The 20,582-nt window shown below is 41.5% G+C and overlaps 1 protein-coding gene across 2 annotated transcripts in view; it reads left to right on the top strand.

Moving 5' to 3' along the window:
- The window catches only part of FBN1 (fibrillin 1), a gene marked incomplete at its 5' end in the record, with an annotated part of 144,034 nt that overhangs the window by 98,840 nt on the left and 24,612 nt on the right, over positions 1–20,582 (top strand). For both annotated transcript variants that reach the window (XM_082290967.1, XM_082290966.1), the window contains 12 exons: positions 734–859; positions 9,242–9,364; positions 9,925–10,047; positions 11,843–11,968; positions 13,496–13,618; positions 14,185–14,307; positions 15,190–15,354; positions 15,744–15,812; positions 15,931–16,056; positions 17,313–17,435; positions 17,546–17,704; positions 18,576–18,647. In XM_082290967.1, coding sequence (XP_082147093.1) covers positions 734–859; positions 9,242–9,364; positions 9,925–10,047; positions 11,843–11,968; positions 13,496–13,618; positions 14,185–14,307; positions 15,190–15,354; positions 15,744–15,812; positions 15,931–16,056; positions 17,313–17,435; positions 17,546–17,704; positions 18,576–18,647 — 1,458 coding nt within the window. The remainder of the gene's footprint in view (positions 1–733; positions 860–9,241; positions 9,365–9,924; positions 10,048–11,842; positions 11,969–13,495; positions 13,619–14,184; positions 14,308–15,189; positions 15,355–15,743; positions 15,813–15,930; positions 16,057–17,312; positions 17,436–17,545; positions 17,705–18,575; positions 18,648–20,582) is intronic.

The raw sequence follows: 20,582 nt of genomic DNA, 5'->3' as shown, positions 1-20,582 counted from the left end.
AGATTATTGCTCTTATATCCTAATTTTGGTCACCTGACCATATAGAACCAGCCCTACTGCACAAATGGGAATGCAGTCTCTGTATATCCCTGTAGATTGGGGGGCAAACATGATCATCTATAGCATGGCATCTTTGGGTTCTCTTCCAGTGAGGTTTTTATGCAGCTCAGATAAAAGAGTGCCTGCAGAAAGGAAGTGGATGATGCTATGGAAAATTTCTGGGGAGATAAATCCCCACTGCTGATTTAAACTTATCTGTAGGACAAAACTGTGTGGAAGTGTTGTACCTTGGTAGAGCAGAGGCCTGAAACAGCATATCTCCAAACCCACATTTTCACATTTTAATGTAAAGTCTTGAGTGTGTCATTTCTCTTTGGGGAGAAATGTCTGACAAAACTAGACAAGGCATGCGTGCATTTCTAAATGTGTGCACACACATATGCATACATGTAGAAATTATCAATAATCATAGTCATTCTTTGGGTAATGAACTGCACCTTAGTGTCTATTTTTTAAGAAAAGCTGGCATTAAAGGTATGTTAATGCAGATATAGTAATATAGCACTGTTACCCCAGATCTCAAAATGTGTACTAGGTAAGGAACAACTACCATGAGCAGTTTTTTCTTCACATATGTAGACTTTTTTTGTATCAAAATTCATATCTAAAGAGATTTTTCTAGTTACTTTCTAAGAATTGTATTTAATAAATCTTAATTCATGGGGTTTTTTAGATGTTAATGAGTGTGATCTGCATCCAAACATCTGTCTGAGTGGAACCTGTGAGAATACAAAAGGCTCATTTATCTGTCACTGTGATATGGGATATTCAGGCAAGAAAGGCACAACTGGTTGCACAGGTAAGTTTTAAAGTGTAATTACTAATTTTTAGTTAAACTCATGAGTCTGCTTTTCTGTTGTTTAGAACCTCCTCTCACTGTGCTATTTTTCACTTCTGCTCTTATTCTACCTCTTATCCAAAGTTGTTGAGCTCATGTTCTGCTGAATTTCAGTGCTATAGCATTCAGCCTGATGCTGCTTCTGCTGAAATGAGTGGAGCAAAGATTGGGATCAAAACTGGGTGCATTACTGCACAATTGTTCATCTAAGAGAACAGCAAATGCCATTATCCATAACTTGACAACCTCCTGAGGATCTGAGTGCATTTGGATTAGTTAATTGTATACTATGCAAGCACATAACAGGTATCTCTTCAAAGTGTTGTTTGGCAGAGACAGATGGCTTGAAATACGTGTTAAAATATATTTTCAAGTGTCAACAATACAGTTACACAACTACATTCTATCAGCAAAATCAGAATTTGCTTTATTTCGTGTATTGCCAGCAAACAGAAATGAGATTCAAATATACAGGCTCTGAGGGCATGATATTAATAATCCAAGTGCTCATGTCTCAAGCCAAGGTGTTGAGAGTCTTAGGCTTTGCCCAAATATGAATGCAAACATATGTTTAATATAATTTTTAATGTAGACTTAGGGTAAACACATTTCTGGCAATGTCTTTGAGACACACTTTTATTCTTAGTCTGCTTTTATTATAGAGATTTAATAATGTATTTTTTTAAGTGCCCCAAATATATGAAGCTGGTTTTTTAGAGCTCTTACAGAAAAATCTGAGAGCTGGAGTTGTATTTTGCATATTGGACTATGGATGAATAATTGTGCATTAGTAACAGCTGCCTTTGACTTACATATGAACTGATCTTAATCCAAGAAATCCCCAATTGTACCCTGTAGACCAACATTTCAGTGTTCTTTGTTTCTGTGCTAAATTATGTGAAGATCTTCAGCACTCTAGACCTGAAAACCCTCACGCTGATCAGTTACACATGGTGCAGCTATCAGTCCCAGCCTGAGGAGCAGGCAGGGAAGATGAAGCAATGAGTTGAAGGCAAAAGACAGAGAAAGGTCATAGAGGCAGGGGAGGAATCTGAGCTATGGCTTCTGGAGAAGTGCCTGGAAATAGCCACCATTTTGGCATCATGTGATTCAAAGTAGTGGCAAATGTCCCAAGCAGTGTTTTTTGATTAAAGGAGAGGCCAGGAAATCCCTCTCTCCTGGTCCCAGCCAAGCCCTGACCTGTGGATGGACACTGTCTGTCATGAGGGCTCTTCCCACCTCCTTACACGTTTTTACCTTTCCTGCTGCTTTTGTTTGCATGCCAATATTTCAGAGAGGGTGGCACTCACCAGGAAAAACACCAGAATACCTTAATTACAACAGGTATTATGAGGGTAATAATTTCAGTAATTTGAAAGAGCCCAGTGGTCTAAGACAAAATGGTGAAGTATCAGTTATGCTGATACAGCTGAGATGGGACCATACTCAAATAATGAAAAATTTTGATTTCAATAAGAGAAGAGGAAGCAGAGCAGGAAGTTTGTAGGTTGGTTTCATAATGAAAAAACTGTGGATAGAGATCCCATGGTGACTACATTGTGCAGGTTCTCACCTTTTGTTTTTTAAAATGTCTGATTTACTGCTGGAGAACACTGAATTCCCCATTTCTTGCTTGCACGGTGTTCGAGCAGAGTTGAAGTTCCCAGGCTCAGGTGCTGCAGACCATGAGAGCATCCTTCAATACTTCTTCTGGAAGGACCTTGCTAACAGCACCTTGACCCCAGAATTCAATTTTTGTCTTAGAGACAGATCAAAAAGCATCCACAGTTTTTAGGAATTCCCGTGGAAAAAAAAAATTACAAAAACGTGTGCAGCACTTTGAATGGGAGATCCTCTTTTTCTTGAGAACAATTAAATCATGTCCTTTGGGTTCCATTCCAGTTTTGTCCAAATATTTCAGCTCCCTTGTCATTACTGACTGTTTCCATTCTAACAAATAAACTTGTTTTTTTCCCCCCAATCATTTAACCGTATTCAGAATCCACCCACTGACTTACATTCCCATCCCACACAGATGTTAGTTCCCCTAATTCTCCCCTCTCCTTGGTTCTCAGTAAGAATGTGGACAGAGTTCAGTAACAAAAATACAATTTTTACAATACTGTGCAAAAACACAGGCTGTAGATGCAGGTTTCCAACATGAAGTGCTGTGAGTGGTTTAATTTCCATTCACAAGGCAAACTGTGATAATAGTGGCTTAGAGCAGTTCATTTTGGACTTTGCTAAGCAGGCAATGGTACGCAGCCAGTAGAGAGAAGATTGCTGTGTTTTCCCCTACCCCAGTTCCACATCGCCCAGCTTTATGACAAACACCTTGTCTGTAGTTTTTCTGTCAATAAAGTGTACGTGTACTTGTGCAGAAATGAAATCCTGGTTTGGCACTTGTGTTTGTATTTTGTGATTCATCACCACTCTGGATTACTGCCTGTAAATCTGCAGTATTTCACGGTTGATGTGGAGCCTTGAACTTGCTCTGATATTTTCACAGAGAAACAAATTCTTCTCTGACTCTCTCCCATCCATCCTTGCCATTATGGCTGTGTGCACAGCCCCCGTGGTGGTTCCTGGTGGAGGGGGGCTTGCACAAGCTTAGGGTGCTCTTCACAGAATCACATTGAAAGAGGTGAACTTGGGCAGTAATTGCCCCACATGGCCAACAGATCAAAAATAAATGCGTTACAAGCCAGCTGGATTTCTGCACAGGGAGCTGGAGGGAGCTGGAAGGCTGAGACCAGGCTCTGACTCTGCAAGGGCCATGCTGTTGCCATGTGGAGAAAGGCTAGTGGAAGGTATTCAGCTGCAGCCTCGGTGTGGGCTGGGAGCTTGGGGAGTTTGGTGTTGAACATCATCCAGCGATGACAGCGTTAGTGGACACGGGGGCAGTGAGTGCACTCTGCATACCTGCATGGCTGGCAGGAACTTGGTTCTAGAGTGGTCAGACGTCTGATACAGGGAAAGGAAGAGGTGAGCCTGTCCTTTGTCCTCAGAAATAGAGCCACAGTATTTTGTGACTTGTATAATGTGCTCTCCTTGCCGTTATTAATGGCTTCTGGCCATTAATAATACATTGTGTTTCAGGCTTGATGACACAAAAGAGTTCTGGTACCAGAGAAAGAGATGTTTGCCCTCATGAATCTGGGAGCTGGTTTTGTCAGGCCAAATACCAGAAGATAATGATGTTGAGATGCTGCCCACCAAAGGGGCGTATTACAGGAGGAGTGTACTGGCAGTAGGCATCTGTCCAGCAGTAACATGCTGTGCCCCAGTGTGCTATGATGTAAGGAGGGACAGCAGGCAAGAGCTGAACTGTCCCATGTGACACTCCAAGAGTACAGTATACTGAATAAAATCTACGAGTGATTCCAAAAGAGAAAACAATTTTACATCTAGGAAGATCTGAAGAGGGAAATTTTTCCATATATTTTTCTACTTGTATGAGCACCAAGTTGAAATTCAGTCTTTTCCCTCTGAAAAGCCTTCGTTTTTCCTACCTGATTACATGGGCAGCAACCCAGGAGGAGGAAATGCCTTGTGACTTCCACCAGACGACTGGCCCTTGGGGAACTGGACCCAGGCTCGAAATACCAGTGCAACGTCAGTGCGATAAAATGCACAGATATGCAGAGACTGCCAAAAAAATGTAAAAGGCAGAAAATGCTTAAGGGATTTGCATAATTCCTGACAAACAGTACTGATTTATAGGTGGAGTCTGAATTAAATTTACAGTATGCTAAGGATCCTTATAGGCCACTGAAACCCAGTGAAACTTAACAGAAAACAATTCACAGAGTACCTAGAGGATTTCATGCCCAGTGATGAGCATGTGAATTTTTTTCAGTTAATGTACACTCCTGTTCTGTTTAAATGCAAAGGGATGTTTCTAGAGTACAGGTGAGGAAACAGTGATTTACTCCCATGCTCCTCTCCGGCCAGCTTTGATGATCCACTTCCAGACTGGGTAAGGATGTGTTGTGCAGATATTGGCTAGCAGTTTCTTTCCTTTGGTGGCCACATTTTGCAAGCATAGTGCAAAGGGTGGCAGGTACAGATGATGTGTATTTTTGCTGCACACACACTGAGAGCCCTAAAAATTTGTGCCACTGTGATTAATGGGAGAGACGCTTTATTAATTGCCAAAGGCTTGAGAGAAAAAATATTTGTCCAAAGAAGAGAACTGAAGGAGCCAACAAAATAGGGTGACTGACAGGTTTTTTTCCCCAGAGTGCTTGGGATTATTATGATGTCAGACCTGCATATTATTTATCATGCGTATTCTCATCTGTTGTAGGCAGACAACTCCCTTAGTATTGATGGGAGTTGTGCAATTGCAAAGCTGAGAACATGTGTGCAGCAGCACTGGGGCACAGTGGGACCGGCTGAGGATGCAGTGTCAGTCTCTGGCTGGAATGTCTTTATTTTCCTTGGCTTGTCACAGACTCATACTGGAGGCAGAAGGAGAAGGTTGATATAAATCAGTGACTCGCTCCTTTACTCTTCAGTGAAAATCCCCATGAAGTCAGTGGGAATAGGCCATCATTGTGTGAAACCCTGCCTTGAGTAGTGTCCTCGTGGGTGCTCTTTGGGTCATGATGCCTTTACTCAGATCGAGTAATGCCTTTGTCTTTAGACAATTAAATGAAAATAGCTGGAGTATTTGAAGAGTGTAGTACTGTTTGTACTGCCATGCAGACAGAACAGGCTGGACTTGTGCTTTTATTAAAGATATTGAGTTAATTTTTCCCCTACAGAGCTCAACTTCTCCTTTCTGTTTCATTCTGTCAAGCCATAATTCAATTCTTAATGGCAACATAAATCCATATTATGCTCCAGTATAAGCAGGCATAAATTCCATTGATTTCAGTTTACACAGGACCATGTTTGGTCTAAGATCTCTTTTGCCTTGGAAATAATTGCAGTGCAATAAATGTAGGCTTATAACTCAGCTGTGCAGTGAAAGGAAAGAATAGGGATTATAGCAAAACAACATCTGAGTGAAATGCAGGTGAAAAGAAGTAAAATCTGGGATGAAGCCAATGATGATATTTTATATGCTTCAATCAGCTTTAAGTATCTGAAAACCTTTCCATGCATCATGGAAATAAGCCCTGCAATGTCCCTTTAAAGGTAGATGTATTAGAGAATACATTTTGCATTCCCTATTTGATCTTTACCCAGGCAAAAAAGCATTGAAATCTATTAAAATTTTTTACTGGAGAAAAGCTGAAAAGCTTTTTTATTCAAAGCAAGTGGAATGGAATTTCAGTGGCTGATGCCTGAGAAAGCTGAGCCCATTATAAATACCCGTATTGGGATATGGATTTATACTTGCAGCTTTCATCCCACAGAAGATCCTAAGCTTTTTAGTGTGTGTGTCAAACAGCTGATGGGGGAACAAGTGTCCACTGCAAGTGCCCCAGTGTTGTGGTGCTGCTGTTCCACTGGGAGATGTTAATGGGGGTTCTCAGGTACAATGTGTCAGTGGGTCGCTGTGTGGTGGGATGGAGTCCACAGTCACTTTATGGAGAGTGGAAAATTTGGCTTGGGTTGTCTTAAACTTGAGCCTGAGCATGACTTCATTGCGGTGTAGCTGTTGCATGCAAGTTTCTGTTTGTGTTTGCTGGTGGTTTAAAAAAATTCTTGGCAGAAATCTCTCTACTGGTGATGGGGTTTTTTTTGCGGTGTTTTGTTGTGCTCTGCAGGGTATAAGGAAACTTGTGATTGTATGTTTTAAAGCATCAAATAATCAAACACAGTGGAGTCTTAATGTGAGCAGTGGTTTAACAGTTTGGGGTTTAAAATCATGTAAAGGTTAAAATATAGAGTGTTTGCCTCAGCTTTTTTATGTCAGTGTATACTGTAGCTGACCTCTCTAAATTCCTTCCAGTCTTTCCCCAAGCCAAAATGAGTTGCTTTTTCTTCAGGCCACCCTTAAGATTTTTTGACAGATGCGAGTTTCCTGTTTAGGGTGATGTTATCTTTGTATGAGTCTCTGCACATGCTAAAGGCAAAACTGCCCTGAGATCATTTGCTCCTGACCCTTTTTTAAGTTATAAAAAGTAAGTGTCCATTTGCATGTTTTCAGGCCTGTTGGTGGAGTCAACATTCATTAATGGTAGATTCCAGCTGCCAGATTTAGATGCATATGTACACGTCAGCATTCAGATTATGGGAATGCTCATGTCTGGGGCTTTGAGTCAAAGCAATGCTTCATTTAGAAAGAGACACAGAAAAGTAAGATTGGATGAAATTCCACTTCAACAGACTAAAAAAATTCCAAAAAATTAAAAGCCAACTCACCACAAACCCCCACACACAAACAAAACAAAACAAAAAACCCAAAAACCAAAACACACACAAAAAAGCCCAAAATCTCAATAACAAAAAACCCCAAGAAAGCACAAAACTCACCAAACAAACACTCCTCCCCCTGCCTCCCCCCCCCACTAGTGGGTTTGGGGGTTTTCTGGCCTTGAGTATTTAATTTTAGGATAACAGACAGATGTTGTCTGCTTCTTGAAGTCATGTGTTGCCTTTGTGGAAAGGCAAAATATGTGTACCAGGCATAGTGAAAGGACACAGCCTTTTGTCTAGAGAAGTGTGGACAGACAAGCCTAAGAAAGTGCTGTGAAGGAAGTGGTTAAGATGATACCTGGACACTTTCCCCAGTAGCTCCACAACCTTGCCCTCTTCAAAGAGCTAATTGTTTTTGGGTAAAATCATAGGGAAATTCAAGTCTGTGATATTGGGGCTGAGAATCCCAAAGGTTGCTACATATTTGCTGGCTGATGCCTTTTCTTAATCATCTTCTTGAGAAGGGTCTGAGCTGGGCTTTTGTCCGTGGAATCATGTAGAGTTTGTGAGCTTGTTTTCCCTTTCCATCAGCTGCTTTACAGAGTGGGATGATCTGGCTTACAGCAACATCAAAGTCACCTGGGAGGGCTAAAAAAATGGGTTTCAGTTTTACGTGGTTTGATGTGAACTCTAGATAAATCACATCCTGCATGGAAGTAAAGCACAGTTTGAGAGCTCAGTTACAGAAAATACTGTAAAATCCATAGCTCAGATGTGCAAGAAAATTCCTACCAGTTTTGTTTTAGTTACCAGTAGTAATTTCTGAAAACTTTGCCTTTGAGTTTATACGTTCTCCAAGTACTTATATGGGGCATTAATAATGTTCTGTGAGAAGGAAGAATGGAGTTCAGTTTGGTTTTTGCAGCCTATACATTTTGACATTGCCAGAGAATGCCCAAAAATGAAAATAAGGTGAAAATAGCAAGTACTGAAATAGAATGTGCTGGGATGAACGTGTATGTTGAAGACTGGATGTCTTGCTGCCTGGTGTCTCCAGGGATGCTGACTCTTTCCTGTTGTGTTAGGTGTCCTGAGTTCCTAATAAACTGCGTTTCTGATGAGCCCCTCAGCTGTCATGTTAAATACAGTGGTACAGCCTGTCCCCCACCTTCCACACAGCCTCTGGCCAGGCAGAACCTGCTTCATTCCCTGCCTGGGGATAATCCTGGGGGCAGCTGGCTGGCAGTGCCTGGCTGGTGTTCATCAGCATCCGTGCAGATACATGGGGGCTGTGGGAGTGCTACATTCCAAGAGTCCCTGGGCAGCAGAGTTCCCTCTGAGACTTCTTAGCAAACCATGCAATGTGGAGCCACCAGTGTGGTCCCTCTCTGCAGGCTCTGCCCATTTCTGCAGGATGGGCACACTGGGAAAGCTGTCTTCTGAGGTACTGTTTTCCTTCTTGAATGTAGGCTTCGGGGTAAACTGCAGCAGCACTGCTTTATATGCCTGTCAGAAAAACAGGTAGTAAGGTAGTGGGGCAGCACGTTGGAAATATGCTACATGCTTCTTTGCTTTGATCCTCTTTTCTTTTCTTTTCTTTTCTTTTCTTTTCTTTTCTTTTCTTTTCTTTTCTTTTCTTTTCTTTTCTTTTCTTTTCTTTTCTTTTCTTTTCTTTTCTTTTCTTTTCTTTTCTTTTCTTTTCTTTTCTTTTCTTTTCCTCTTCTCTTCTCTTCCTCTTCCTCTTCCTCTTCCTCTTCCTCTTCCTCTTCCTCTTCTCTCTTCTCCTCTCTTCTCCTCTCTTCTCCTCTCTTCTCCTCTCTTCTCCTCTCTTCTCCTCTCTTCTCCTCTCTTCTCCTCTCTTCTCCTCTCTTCTTCTCTCTTCTCTTCTGCTTCCTTTTTGAATGTCATGTTGTAAAGAAATGCATGCTTTCTTTCATGTTCGCATTGTTTTGCTTGAGAAATTCTAGTGCCAGTTATCTGGACATGAGAACATGTGCTCCATGAGCTCCTCAAACATCTCTGGTTTTGCAGATATCAATGAGTGTGAAATTGGAGCCCATAACTGCGACAGACACGCCATATGTACAAACACAGCAGGAAGCTTCAAATGTAGCTGCAGCCCTGGCTGGATTGGAAATGGCATCAAGTGCACAGGTGAGGGCCTTATGCATTTGTATTTATTTGTAAGGTCAGACAAGGTTCTAGCAATTCTGAAGAAAACAATACCACACCTATAAATTGAGAAGACAAATGGTTATCGAACTTGTTAGGTCGATTTGGCGCGATCTATTGGAGGACAAATTCTCCACCATGGTAACTGTGAAATCAGCATTATCTCATATTTGGCTTATGAAACAATGAGAACAGACTGGACCATGGAGAGAGATGTTTTGTGCTTGAGGGCAGCTAATGGGAGGCAGTGAGGGGCCTCCTGGTGCTCCCCATAGAAACAAGGTACAGGTCTTAGTACTGAGTGCCCTGGAGCTTCCTCAGTCACAGTTACCTCGTCAAACTTCTTTGATGGGCTGGAAATAAGCTGCTTCCCACTTTTTCAGTCAGATGGCCACACATGTGTGTGGGTTTTATTTTATGGAAGATTATTTAAAGTAGAGCTTCTGTGTTCCATACACTATTTAAAGTTGTATTCATGTATGTTTTTTAACTAATGTTTTTTGGTTTTTGGTTTTTTTCCTCCCTTTTTTATTGTCTTAAAGATCTGGATGAGTGCTCCAATGGAACCCACATGTGCAGCCCACATGCCGACTGCAAGAACACGATGGGCTCTTACCGCTGCCTGTGTAAAGAAGGTTACACTGGGGATGGTTTCACTTGTACAGGTGAGCTGTCTGAGGAAAGCAAAGGATGAACTCCAGTGATACCATGCAACCCAAGTTAGTCTATGATCCAATACACAAAAATGGCTTTTAAACATCTGAACTTTTCAGTAATAAGTCATCATTGATTGTCTTCTCCTTCACCTAGGTTGCCATTGCTTAAAAGAAATACTATATATTATACATAGTCTAAATCAATCACTTTTTTTCACTTGATAAAAGTGAAAAAAATTGTTTTCCTTGTTAGTTGAAGTAAGTGGCAAAATTATTAAAATAATGCTTGATCATGTAATTTGACTAGTTAGTAAACTAGTCCTTTGGCTACTCACCTTAATTCCTAAATAATAGGGCATATGCATCAAAATTACTTAATAAAATTGCCAAATAATGTTTGTCCTTTCCACAAGTGAGTGTGTGATGTCTGTCTTCTTTACTCCATCATCCTGAGAGCTGGTGTCAGGATGCAGTGCTGGCGTGTAGAATGAAGGAAGTAGCTGCTTCTGAAACCTCATTTTATAAACTGTAAATGAGATTATAAAACTTTGCTAGAGAGATGCTTCCCTCCCACACTTCAGTCTTCTGCTTTGAGGAACAGCTTAGCTCATGGGTGCTTAGTCATGAGGAGCCCTGCTCTTGCACTGAGGGCCGCAGTGTGCCCGGGGTGCTCGCTGGAGGCTGGTTCTGTTTGGAGCAGAGCTGTGTGACAGAGCTGGTGGGCCAGGTTTTCAGCTGCTGCAAATCAGCAGCCCTCTATCAACTACAGCAGGTTTTTAGAGCATCTGAGAATCTGGATTATCAGGCTTAAGGCTGAATTTGAATCATTCCAAATTCTAAGCAGACCCTGGGATTCTGTTTAATTCTCTCAATATAATTTCATCTTGAATCTGATTCAGCTTCCTCAGTGGCCTTCCTAACCCAGTGCTCTTTGTTAATTTCCTGTGTGATGATTTCCAGGAGTCTGTAAGCTGCACCCTTCAGATGGAGTGCTTATAGAGTTTCTGCATTCAGTAGAACTTTTTTTTTAATTTGGATACTTTATTGTTTGTGAATTCAAGAGGTGTCTGGGACTCAAACTAGAGCACTCAAATGTTCTGTAAGCCCTCTGCCAAAGTGTGCAGTGTGCAGCATTCCCCCTGGTAGGTGATTTTTGATTTACCAGCCATGGACTTCAAAACTCCCGCTGCCAGCCAGACTCTGTTGCAGTAAGGAGGTGTTTCTGTGATGTGTAACATTTCAGCTAGAGAGTCAGGGCCATGATCTAGCTGAAGGTGAGTGGAGTCCAGTAGCAAGGCTGTTTTTCTCATCAGCTGTTAACCTGCAGTTTAGTTCTGATGAAGTTCTTTTCATGCCACTTTTTGTCAGTGTTTTGATGTTTGGCATGGAGAACTGCCTATTACCATATGTTTCCTCACTGCATAGTAAACCTATTTTTTTTTTCTCAATTACTGCCTCTAGGCTTTGCTGTAATAGAAACAATAACTGTAATAAATTTCACGTGCTCATTCTGAGTCTAAATTTGACCCTGTGTACTGCCTCCAATTGTTATTAACTGTAGCTATTCTAGGAGTCTGTGCCTCTCTGATTTTCCTTTTGATTAGAAACTGTATTTTCAACATGTCAGGAATATACAGAGCTGTTACATATAGTTACCTCTGCACATAACTAGATTGCAGTTTCTTCTGCATGTGTTCAGATATAATAGAATAATTAAAATGCTCAGAACACTGCGTGCTTCAGCTCAAATGTTGGTGAAAAAACCATCTTCACTGCTAATTTGCAATATCCCTTCCTTTTACAGACCTTGATGAATGCTCAGAAAACTTGAACCTCTGTGAAAATGGGCAGTGCCTCAACGCCCCTGGAGGGTATCGCTGTGAATGCGATATGGGATTTTTGCCAAGTGTAGATGGGAAAGCATGTGAAGGTAATTCTCTGTAAGCTTTAAACAACTCTCAACAAATTCTGCCTTAATAGTGTTTTATGTTCCAATTTTTTACAATTGTTTGCTGTTGTGGTTGTATTGAGAACTGCATGAAAATTTTCAATAGTAGTTGCTTTTCTGCAGTTTATTTGTTATGGACCTCTAGATGTTCATCTACCTGCTGTATATAGAGAGAACAGCTTTTCACAGCCTATCTTACGATACATTATTTTGGGGTCTGATTAGTGATCCAAATGGCACTGATAGCTGCCATTTCTTCTTAATCATTTATGTCCAGTTCTTCATTTTATTCAAAACAATTAAACAGAAGAGGTTGTTATTTGCATTGGTGTGTATGAAGCTTAAAAACAGTGATTTGGTAGCTGATACAATGAACATGCTTTGAGGGCTTCTGTGAGGTGCAGAATCAGAGTGTGAAGCCTTGCAGGAAGTTTGTATGACCACAAAAAAAAATCCTGTATGAATATTTGTTCAGTTTTGAAAGTGAGCTGTCAGTTAACAGTTTACAACTCGTTCATAAGAGCTTTGCATCTGCAAAGATTCAAAACAATCAAATAATAAACATTACCAGCATGATTAAGGTCATAGATTTGATTTGAACATTTGAAATCCTTATTTGGTACACTACTGATCAGTTAAGTCAGTCAAGAAGATGCAGCCTTATCATCTGACATAATAACCCATACCAGCTGGTGTTTGATGGAGTTCATAAGTGCATCACTATTTTTCCCCTTGAAACATGTTCTGTGTATTTTTTAGTAACCTAGCAAAATGAAATAATTTGAGAGTGAATTTTTCTTTAAACTGAACCAATATTAGGTTTTGTAATGTTTCATGAAACAATTTACTTTCAAACCTTTTAGCTCAGTTTAAATAGCTTTTAGAGAGGCTAGCTCCTGTTGCTAAAACAGACTTGCCTTCGTGGCTCAGATGTGTACACTAAGTGCAGTATTTTAAGGTCCTTTGTAAACACACACTTTTTTACTGTATCAGATCAGCTGTTCTTGCTGCAGTGCATGTGGCTTTCAGTAGACACTGAATCAGACTCAGTGATTTGGAGGAAAGGCACAAAAGTGCCTGCTTGCCAAACTTTAGATCTGTCAAATGGAGAAACCTGAAGATGAAGTTCACCTTTAGGCACAGGCTTTTCCCTTGCTGGTGTCCAGCTTTCTGCAGATGACTGCTGATTTATAATAAACTTCATTTTATTAAGGCATGTCTTCTGCTACGTTTAATATTACTAATTGTCAGATTAGCCCACTAATAAGGTAGGATGGTTTCTGGCATAGCTTCCAGAGATATTAGAAGGAGCCTTTTTCCCAAAGAATCATTATGGATTAGGTTCCTTAGGTGCCAGCATAAATCTTCATGTTACTTTTTCTTGTCTTACACGGTGTGCAGCAGCTGTTGCCTTCCAGATCCATGCTGCTGAAAATTTTTGCAATTTTCTGTCTATGTGTAAAGAAGATCAGAAAACCTCATATTTTTCCCCTCCTGTTTCTTAATCAGATATTGATGAGTGCTCACTTCCTAACATCTGTGTCTATGGTACTTGTCATAACCTCCCTGGACTCTTCCGATGCGAGTGTGAAGTGGGCTACGAGTTGGACAGAAGTGGTGGTAACTGCACAGGTAAAACTTGGAACAGCATGCTTTTTCATCTTCTGTTAGTGCCACAGTCAGCTCCTTTTCTTTTAAGAAGCTGTACAAATCAAACTGGATATAGGAAAATGCAGACTTCCCTACTGTATAACACAGGATTCTCCATACCTTTTTAATGCTTCTCTTTAACGTTCTTTGTCAACCTCTGATATCCCCTTAAGAAGGGGAAAAACAGATCAGAGAAAACCCCTGTGTCAGAGATGTGCTGTGCCTTGTACAGTACCTCACAATACTGGATGGTAAGCTATGGCCTTGTCTTGTATTTTTCCCTTAAGTAATTTTTTAGTACTTCATGTGAATCTTGTTCATAGACTGATTTTTTTCAGGAAAAATGCTTTTTTTTCTTTTTCCTATGAAATTATGAGTTCATCTCAGACCACTGTTCTTCTGAAACACCTGTTTATTTTTTAGAGCTTTCTGGAGATCAGTATGTCATAACTAATGGATTTGTGATGGTCAGCATATGGTACGTGATATATCAATGGTTTTTAGTGTCCTCGAGTATTTGTTTACCATGTGCTGTTTTTTTCTTGCAGATGTTAATGAATGTGCAGACCCTACAACCTGCATTAGTGGCACGTGTATCAACACTGCTGGTAGCTACACCTGTGAGTGCCCTCCTGATTTCGAGCTGAATCCCACCCGAGTTGGATGCGTTGGTAAGGGACCACTCCTTGTGTCGTTTACAAGTGAAGTTCCCCAGAGGGACTGCAAGCCTCACTGCTTAGGAATAAAGTCCCAGATCATGGGAAAGGCCTTGATCAGGCTCTTCAATTCCCACCCCACTGTCCTTGGCTTGGAAGCTGTGCTAGGGCAGCAAGAGCATGTCCAGAGCTGATGCAGCATGCCAGCAGTGCCCCGCTGCCAGAACCAATCCCTTGGGGCTTGTTAGAGCTGTCCACAATTTACAGCAGGCAGGAGACAATTTTAAAATTCAACAAACTTAAGCCCACATCCAGCTGGCCCCAAGATGGCAGGCAAATGAAGTTGTGGCATGAAGCCACCCATGCTCTTGGAGCACTGAGTGCACTTGGCTAGGTGCAGCTTCATGACCAATGGAAATGCTCTTGTATTAGGCTCCAACTGCTTAGTAATCCTAATTTTTTTTTTTGGTTTTGTTTGTTTAAGAGGGTGTAGGGATGCTTCTCAAATTTAAATATGTTTGAAATTCCTAACATTTAGTAGATGCTTTCCTACTTGTAAACCTCGAGTAGAGGAGAAAGCAGTGGATATCTGGAACTGTGGAAGGATGTACAAATGTGGGGGGAAATTTGAGTGAAAATGAGAAAAAGCTTAACTGAACTGCCCTTGGTCATGATGAATAAATTTCCTACTTTGTGAAAGGTCAAAAAAACCCAAGGAATGGGGCACCAACAACCTACCTAAGTGGGAAATGCTGGGCCCCCCTGGGCAGCGCAAGTCACTTGCTTTGGTGTCCTGCAAGAACTGGGAGCCGCCTGTAGGTATCCCTCACCCTGAGAGGATGTGCTGTGTTTTGCTCTCTCCTAAGATGTGTTTGTCATTATGTGCACTGTGAATAGATACACGATCTGGCAACTGTTACCTGGACATCAAAACGCGGGGAGATAACGGTGGCACCTTCTGCAGCAATGAGATTGGAGTGGGTGTTTCCAAGGCCTCCTGTTGCTGCTCCCTGGGCAAAGCCTGGGGAGTTCCCTGTGAGCACTGCCCACTGGTGAACACAAGTAAGTCTGCTCTTCCTGGCTTCAACACACCAATGTGTTTGTTGGGTTTTTGCCTAATTTAGCCAGGTAGCTCAAATACTGGTGTGCATTTATTGTGGACATGCAGGGGACAGGCTTCCACTGGTCTTAACCAAAAACTTTATTGGTCTTTGAGAAAGATTATTTAGTCAGAATATTATTATCACTTCTGAGCAAGTTTGCTATTACACCAAAAACTACATTATGAAATGGAATAGCAGATGGTGTAACAGAGTAAAACCTAATGTCTCCAGCTGGTTAGTTTGTAACTTTACATTTAAATTATCTGTAATAATCTGATCCATTTTCAAAAACAATTGTTCTGAAAATGTTTCTACTATCATGTGCTCATAAATTTGTTTTGTCTTCAGCTGAGTATAAGGTTCTTTGCCCTGGAGGGGAAGGATTCCGACCAAACCCTATTACAGTTATATTGGAAGGTAATGTTTGCAATCTCCTATATTTACATGTCTGAAATTGTGAAACTCTATAGTGAATTTTGGGTTGTTCTTTTTCATGGAAAACATTAATGAAATGTTTATGGGTTTGTTTGGACAGATATTGATGAATGTCAAGAACTGCCTGGACTTTGTCAAGGAGGAAAATGCATTAATACATTTGGTAGCTTCCAGTGTCAGTGTCCATCAGGGTACTACTTGAATGAAGAGACTCGAGTGTGTGATGGTATGGAGCTTTCACTTAACTAGTCTTCTGCTTTATTCTTTGAAAATAGTGACAGATCACTGTGCAGAGAATTAATCTTCCTTGAAAAGGAGCATAACCAGACTAAGCAGTGTAAAGCTTTAGGGTGGGAAAATTGAGCAAGTTGAAGTCTTGCATTGAGAGTGTGACAATTCCTTTTTGACTGTGTTGAAATATATGCAAATTTTGTTTAAAATGATATTTTGATCAAAACCAGAAAACCGTACAATTTTTTCTATAAGTAAAGCAAATTTGCTAACTGGCTGTAAAAAACCAGCTGTTTGTTAGTGGGCAATGATTAAGCAGTCAGATAAAAGAACAAGCTTTCCCCATGAATCTGGTGGGCTGATGTGTCCATGTATTTTTCCACTGCTTTTTTTACTCCTGCTGACCCAGTGGCCAACTGAAAATATTGGTTGTACTGCAAAACATTTTCCTTTCCATAGCACAGTCAGTAGTACGTGTCACATGACGTGCCACTCTCAGGGTGTACTGGATATAAAACCTTAAGTAACCCATCAAGTTCTAAAATTTCTTCAGGCTGTCTTCAGTCTTCCAGATTGTTAATAATGTTAATGTAGTGCCTATGATGTGCAAAACGCTGCAGAAATACAAAACATTCAGGCCCTAAATTAAGGCTGAACCAAAGTGCTTCATCCATGTTGCGCTTACGTAGCTCACCAGAGGCTGAGTGGTGTGTCAAAGATACTCTAAAATTGTAAGGCTGGGGAAATATTTTCTAACTTTTGGGAACTGAGGTGTTTTGGGGATGGTGTGTTTGGTTTTGGTTAGATTTTTTCAAACAAAACTTACTCTCTTGATCAAGTAAATATGACATCTTGTGTTGGGAAAGTTGCTCACTTTCCCCAGTCAGACAATGCTCAGTGGGAACTCCACAGGGAACTGCTTTGGTTCTTTTCCAGATACAAGAATCCAGAACGGAGGAGATCCTCAAATACTATTTTTGTGCAACAGGTGCAAGGGCCAAGTTGCTGTTTCTGAGCTACACAGATGTATCAGAGTTCCACCTTTGCATCACAGCCAGGCTTTCCATGGCCGCCTGTGCTGCCACTTCCTTCTCTGTGGCTTCGCTCCACCATGACCTTCCTCAGAGCCCCTTCAGCTCTTCTCCACCAGTACCTTCCTACCTCAGGCATTACTGAAACATTTTTGTTCTCAGAAGCACAATAAGAAAGCTTCTGTGGCCACTCACTCACTGCCTGTTTGTTCTCTCCTAGATGTGAATGAGTGTGAGACACCTGGCATTTGTGGGCCTGGCACATGTTACAATACTGTTGGGAACTACACCTGCATCTGTCCTCCTGATTACATGCAAGTCAATGGAGGAAACAACTGCATGGGTATGTGCTGGGGTTTCTTTAAAGCTTTATCTCTGTGCTTTGGGCCAGGGAGATCATCTTCCCTAAGAGTTGCCTACTGCATTGGCCTGAGGTTTTCTTCATTTTCACAGATATGAGGAGAAGTCTGTGTTACAGAAATTACTATGCTGACAATCAAACCTGTGATGGTGAGCTGCTCTTCAATATGACCAAGAAAATGTGCTGCTGTTCCTACAACATTGGGCGTGCATGGAATAAGCCTTGTGAACAGTGTCCTATCCCGAGCACAGGTACATTTTTGCATTGCAAAGCTGTCTGAAGGCCTTGGTAACATTGTAATTACTATTAGTGAGTGTAACACCATTAGAGATGTCTTTTTCTGCTCTGGTTTGTCTAAAATGAAGGGAATAGTTGTTTCTTTGTCCTGGTGATGATCAGCCCTAGTCACAATGAGGGCATGTGTTGAGTGGTTTGTGTCCATGCTGCTGGGTTGTGCCTCCCCTGTGCCAGTTTCACTGTCTCAGAGACTTCATGGTCCATATTGATTAATCCATCTCTTGGCAAGTGCTTGTTGATCCAGTGTTGAGGTGCTGACCAAGATTTTATTGGTATTGCTCCAACAAATACGGAGTCTGGTCTGCTCTGCCTCGATTACTGTTTGCCATGAAGGGCCTTTGTGGCAGCCATGGGCTTACAGAGATACCTTGGAGTGCTCTGACAACGATCTGGGTTGAGCAGCTAAATGTAAAATGTAGGAGTTTCTCTGCTAGCTGTGTGGGCATACATGACTCTTCCGCAGTGGATAAGACTGCAGGACATCCCACTCTGGTTTGAGGTGGTCTGCTTCAAGAGCCGCTTCCTAGACACTTGATTAATTTCCAACTTGTAGTTCAGGTTTTTAGAGACAGATCTGCAGTTGTGTGCAAACACTGTAGTGCACAGGGATAGATAGAAGCAGAGCAAAATAAGCATGTGAGCCCAGCTGGATGAGAACCCAAGTGAGCTCACATGGTGAGTTTGGGAAAGGGGCTGCCTACCTCTGCATGCCCTGCAGGTGCTCAAAGAGTAGAAGAAGAATTTTCTCAGCCAGAGGATATGATAAATTTTAGACTGTTGATCAATTCCAAATGCTTTAATCACTGCTTTCTTTTCCTGTTGCAGATGAATTCTCCACACTGTGCGGAAGTCAAAGGCCTGGCTTCTTCATTGACATTTATACAGGATTACCAGTTGGTGAGCTCTAATTTATGTGTTGAACTAAATTCCATGCTACCTCTGCCCAGGGAAGAGGGGAGGTTTGTTTTCCCAGTTTTTGTTTTCATGGGAGGAATAACAATTAAACAGTGTAATGGAGTTCAACCCTCTGTTTAAGTCCAACTTAAGTGCAAACTTTCTGCCTGGCTGCTCCTAGCTGGCAGCAGTGATAGTTGCTGCTTGTAATCAAGGCAACGCACAGCTCCAAAGAAACTGTAATCTGTCCTACATGAGCAGGGCACAGATACTGGGAATGAGAGGCCTGGGAGTAAGGCCAACCAGCATTTGGTCTGAGAGGAACTGGGAGTCCTTCCTTCAAACTAAACCAAGATTTAGTCTGACATTTCACATCAGTACCCCTGGGTATTGGTTTGACACAAAAATCCTTTTTTCTGCTCAGCTGGAATATTTCTCACATATGTTATTGTGTGTTACATTTGAATCGTGAGTAACAAATTGCAAAACAAAAAGAGGGAGAGAATGAGGAATTCTAGGACAAGGAATTGAGTGAATCCCTAAAGGGACTCCCTTTTGTTTTTATTCACACTAAAATGCAAATGAAAAGCAGATAATGTACCCTGTAACACACAGAGATGGCATATAGGCAGTAATCAGATGCATTAGCATGAAGCTGTTGCTGTGATGCAGTGTTTAGCTAGTTAGATGGAAATATTCCAGTAAAGTGGGGAATGTAATTTTTAAAGAGTTTCCAGAAATGTACAATATTTATTATTTACAAGGTCATTTCTTGGAAGCAAAGTTTCCCCTTCTGGCTATTAGCATTAGTCCAAATTATTACCAAGCTGATTGGGCCCCTCATCAGCATCAGCAGGGAGCCCTTGGGTCTTGTTGACACACACAGGTAAAAGCTGCAGTGCAGTGCTTGCGTGTGTGCAGGGGTGTTGCAGGCTGCTCTGTCTGTGCTGCCACAGCAGGGAGCTATGCAGTTCAGGAGCCAGTGGAAACAGCAGGGCTGTCCCACAGAGCCCACCAGTACATCCCAGTGCATGCAGGCCTGTGCTGAGACTGAGGCACACACAGCTTCTCACAGCTGTGCAAATCACAGCTCTCCCTGCTGCTTTGGGATCAAGGCTGTAGCACTCAGGCTGCTGCTTTGCACAGGGGTTACTCATGTCCCTTACACCTGCAGGCACAGGATCAAAGGAGAGCCCTTTCTGCAGGGGCAGTGCTCTGTGTACCTCTAATATTTGCTTACAGTCCAATGATGTTACTCTGTTTGGGTTAAAGTTCTATATAGTTGCTCCAGGTGTTTGTTTCAGAAACAGAAATAGTTCTATTTTTACTCATCCTGTGTGTCAGAGGACTCAAAATTATAGAATCTAATGTAGAAAATTAAGGGTTGGATCCAGCAGCAAAAAAAAACCCCAAAAACGAACAAAACCATAACATTATCTGATGGAAATTCCTGTTAGCTGATCATTTCCCACCATATTCTATGTCTGGGTACCTCAGTGCATATGGCAATGTTTACTAAAGGCAGAGGCTTTGGAGGAGTCTCTGAACTCTCTCATGTCAGAATATTAAGATGTGTAAGGACCCAATAGGCAAGACATATAATTGTAATAGCAGCTAGGGTTTTTTCTGCCAAAATCAGTTACTTAACTGGGGTGTATATAAAGCACTGGCAAGCCCTGGCTGCCTGGCTTAATCAATCTAATTAATAGCATGTTGGCAGCACTTCAGATGTTACCTGTCATTGGCACTTTGAAACTGTTACATAAAACCTTGAAAGTCTTTTCAGATTAACAAGGGTAAAACAGTGCAAAACTAATTCTGGTAAGTGTTTGCATTCAGTCATGCTCTCCTGTATTAAACCAAAGACAGTTCCGTTCTCTCTCTGGCTCTTTCCAGTGACTCCACTGTAGCTCTTGGGAAGGTGATGAGATTCATCAG

The sequence above is a fragment of the Coloeus monedula genome (genome assembly GCF_965178545.1).
Source record: "Coloeus monedula genome assembly, chromosome: 14".
Lineage (NCBI taxonomy): Eukaryota > Metazoa > Chordata > Aves > Passeriformes > Corvidae > Coloeus > Coloeus monedula.
The sequence above is the reverse complement of the archived record's forward strand: the minus strand, read 5'-3'. Positions and strand labels throughout refer to the sequence as shown.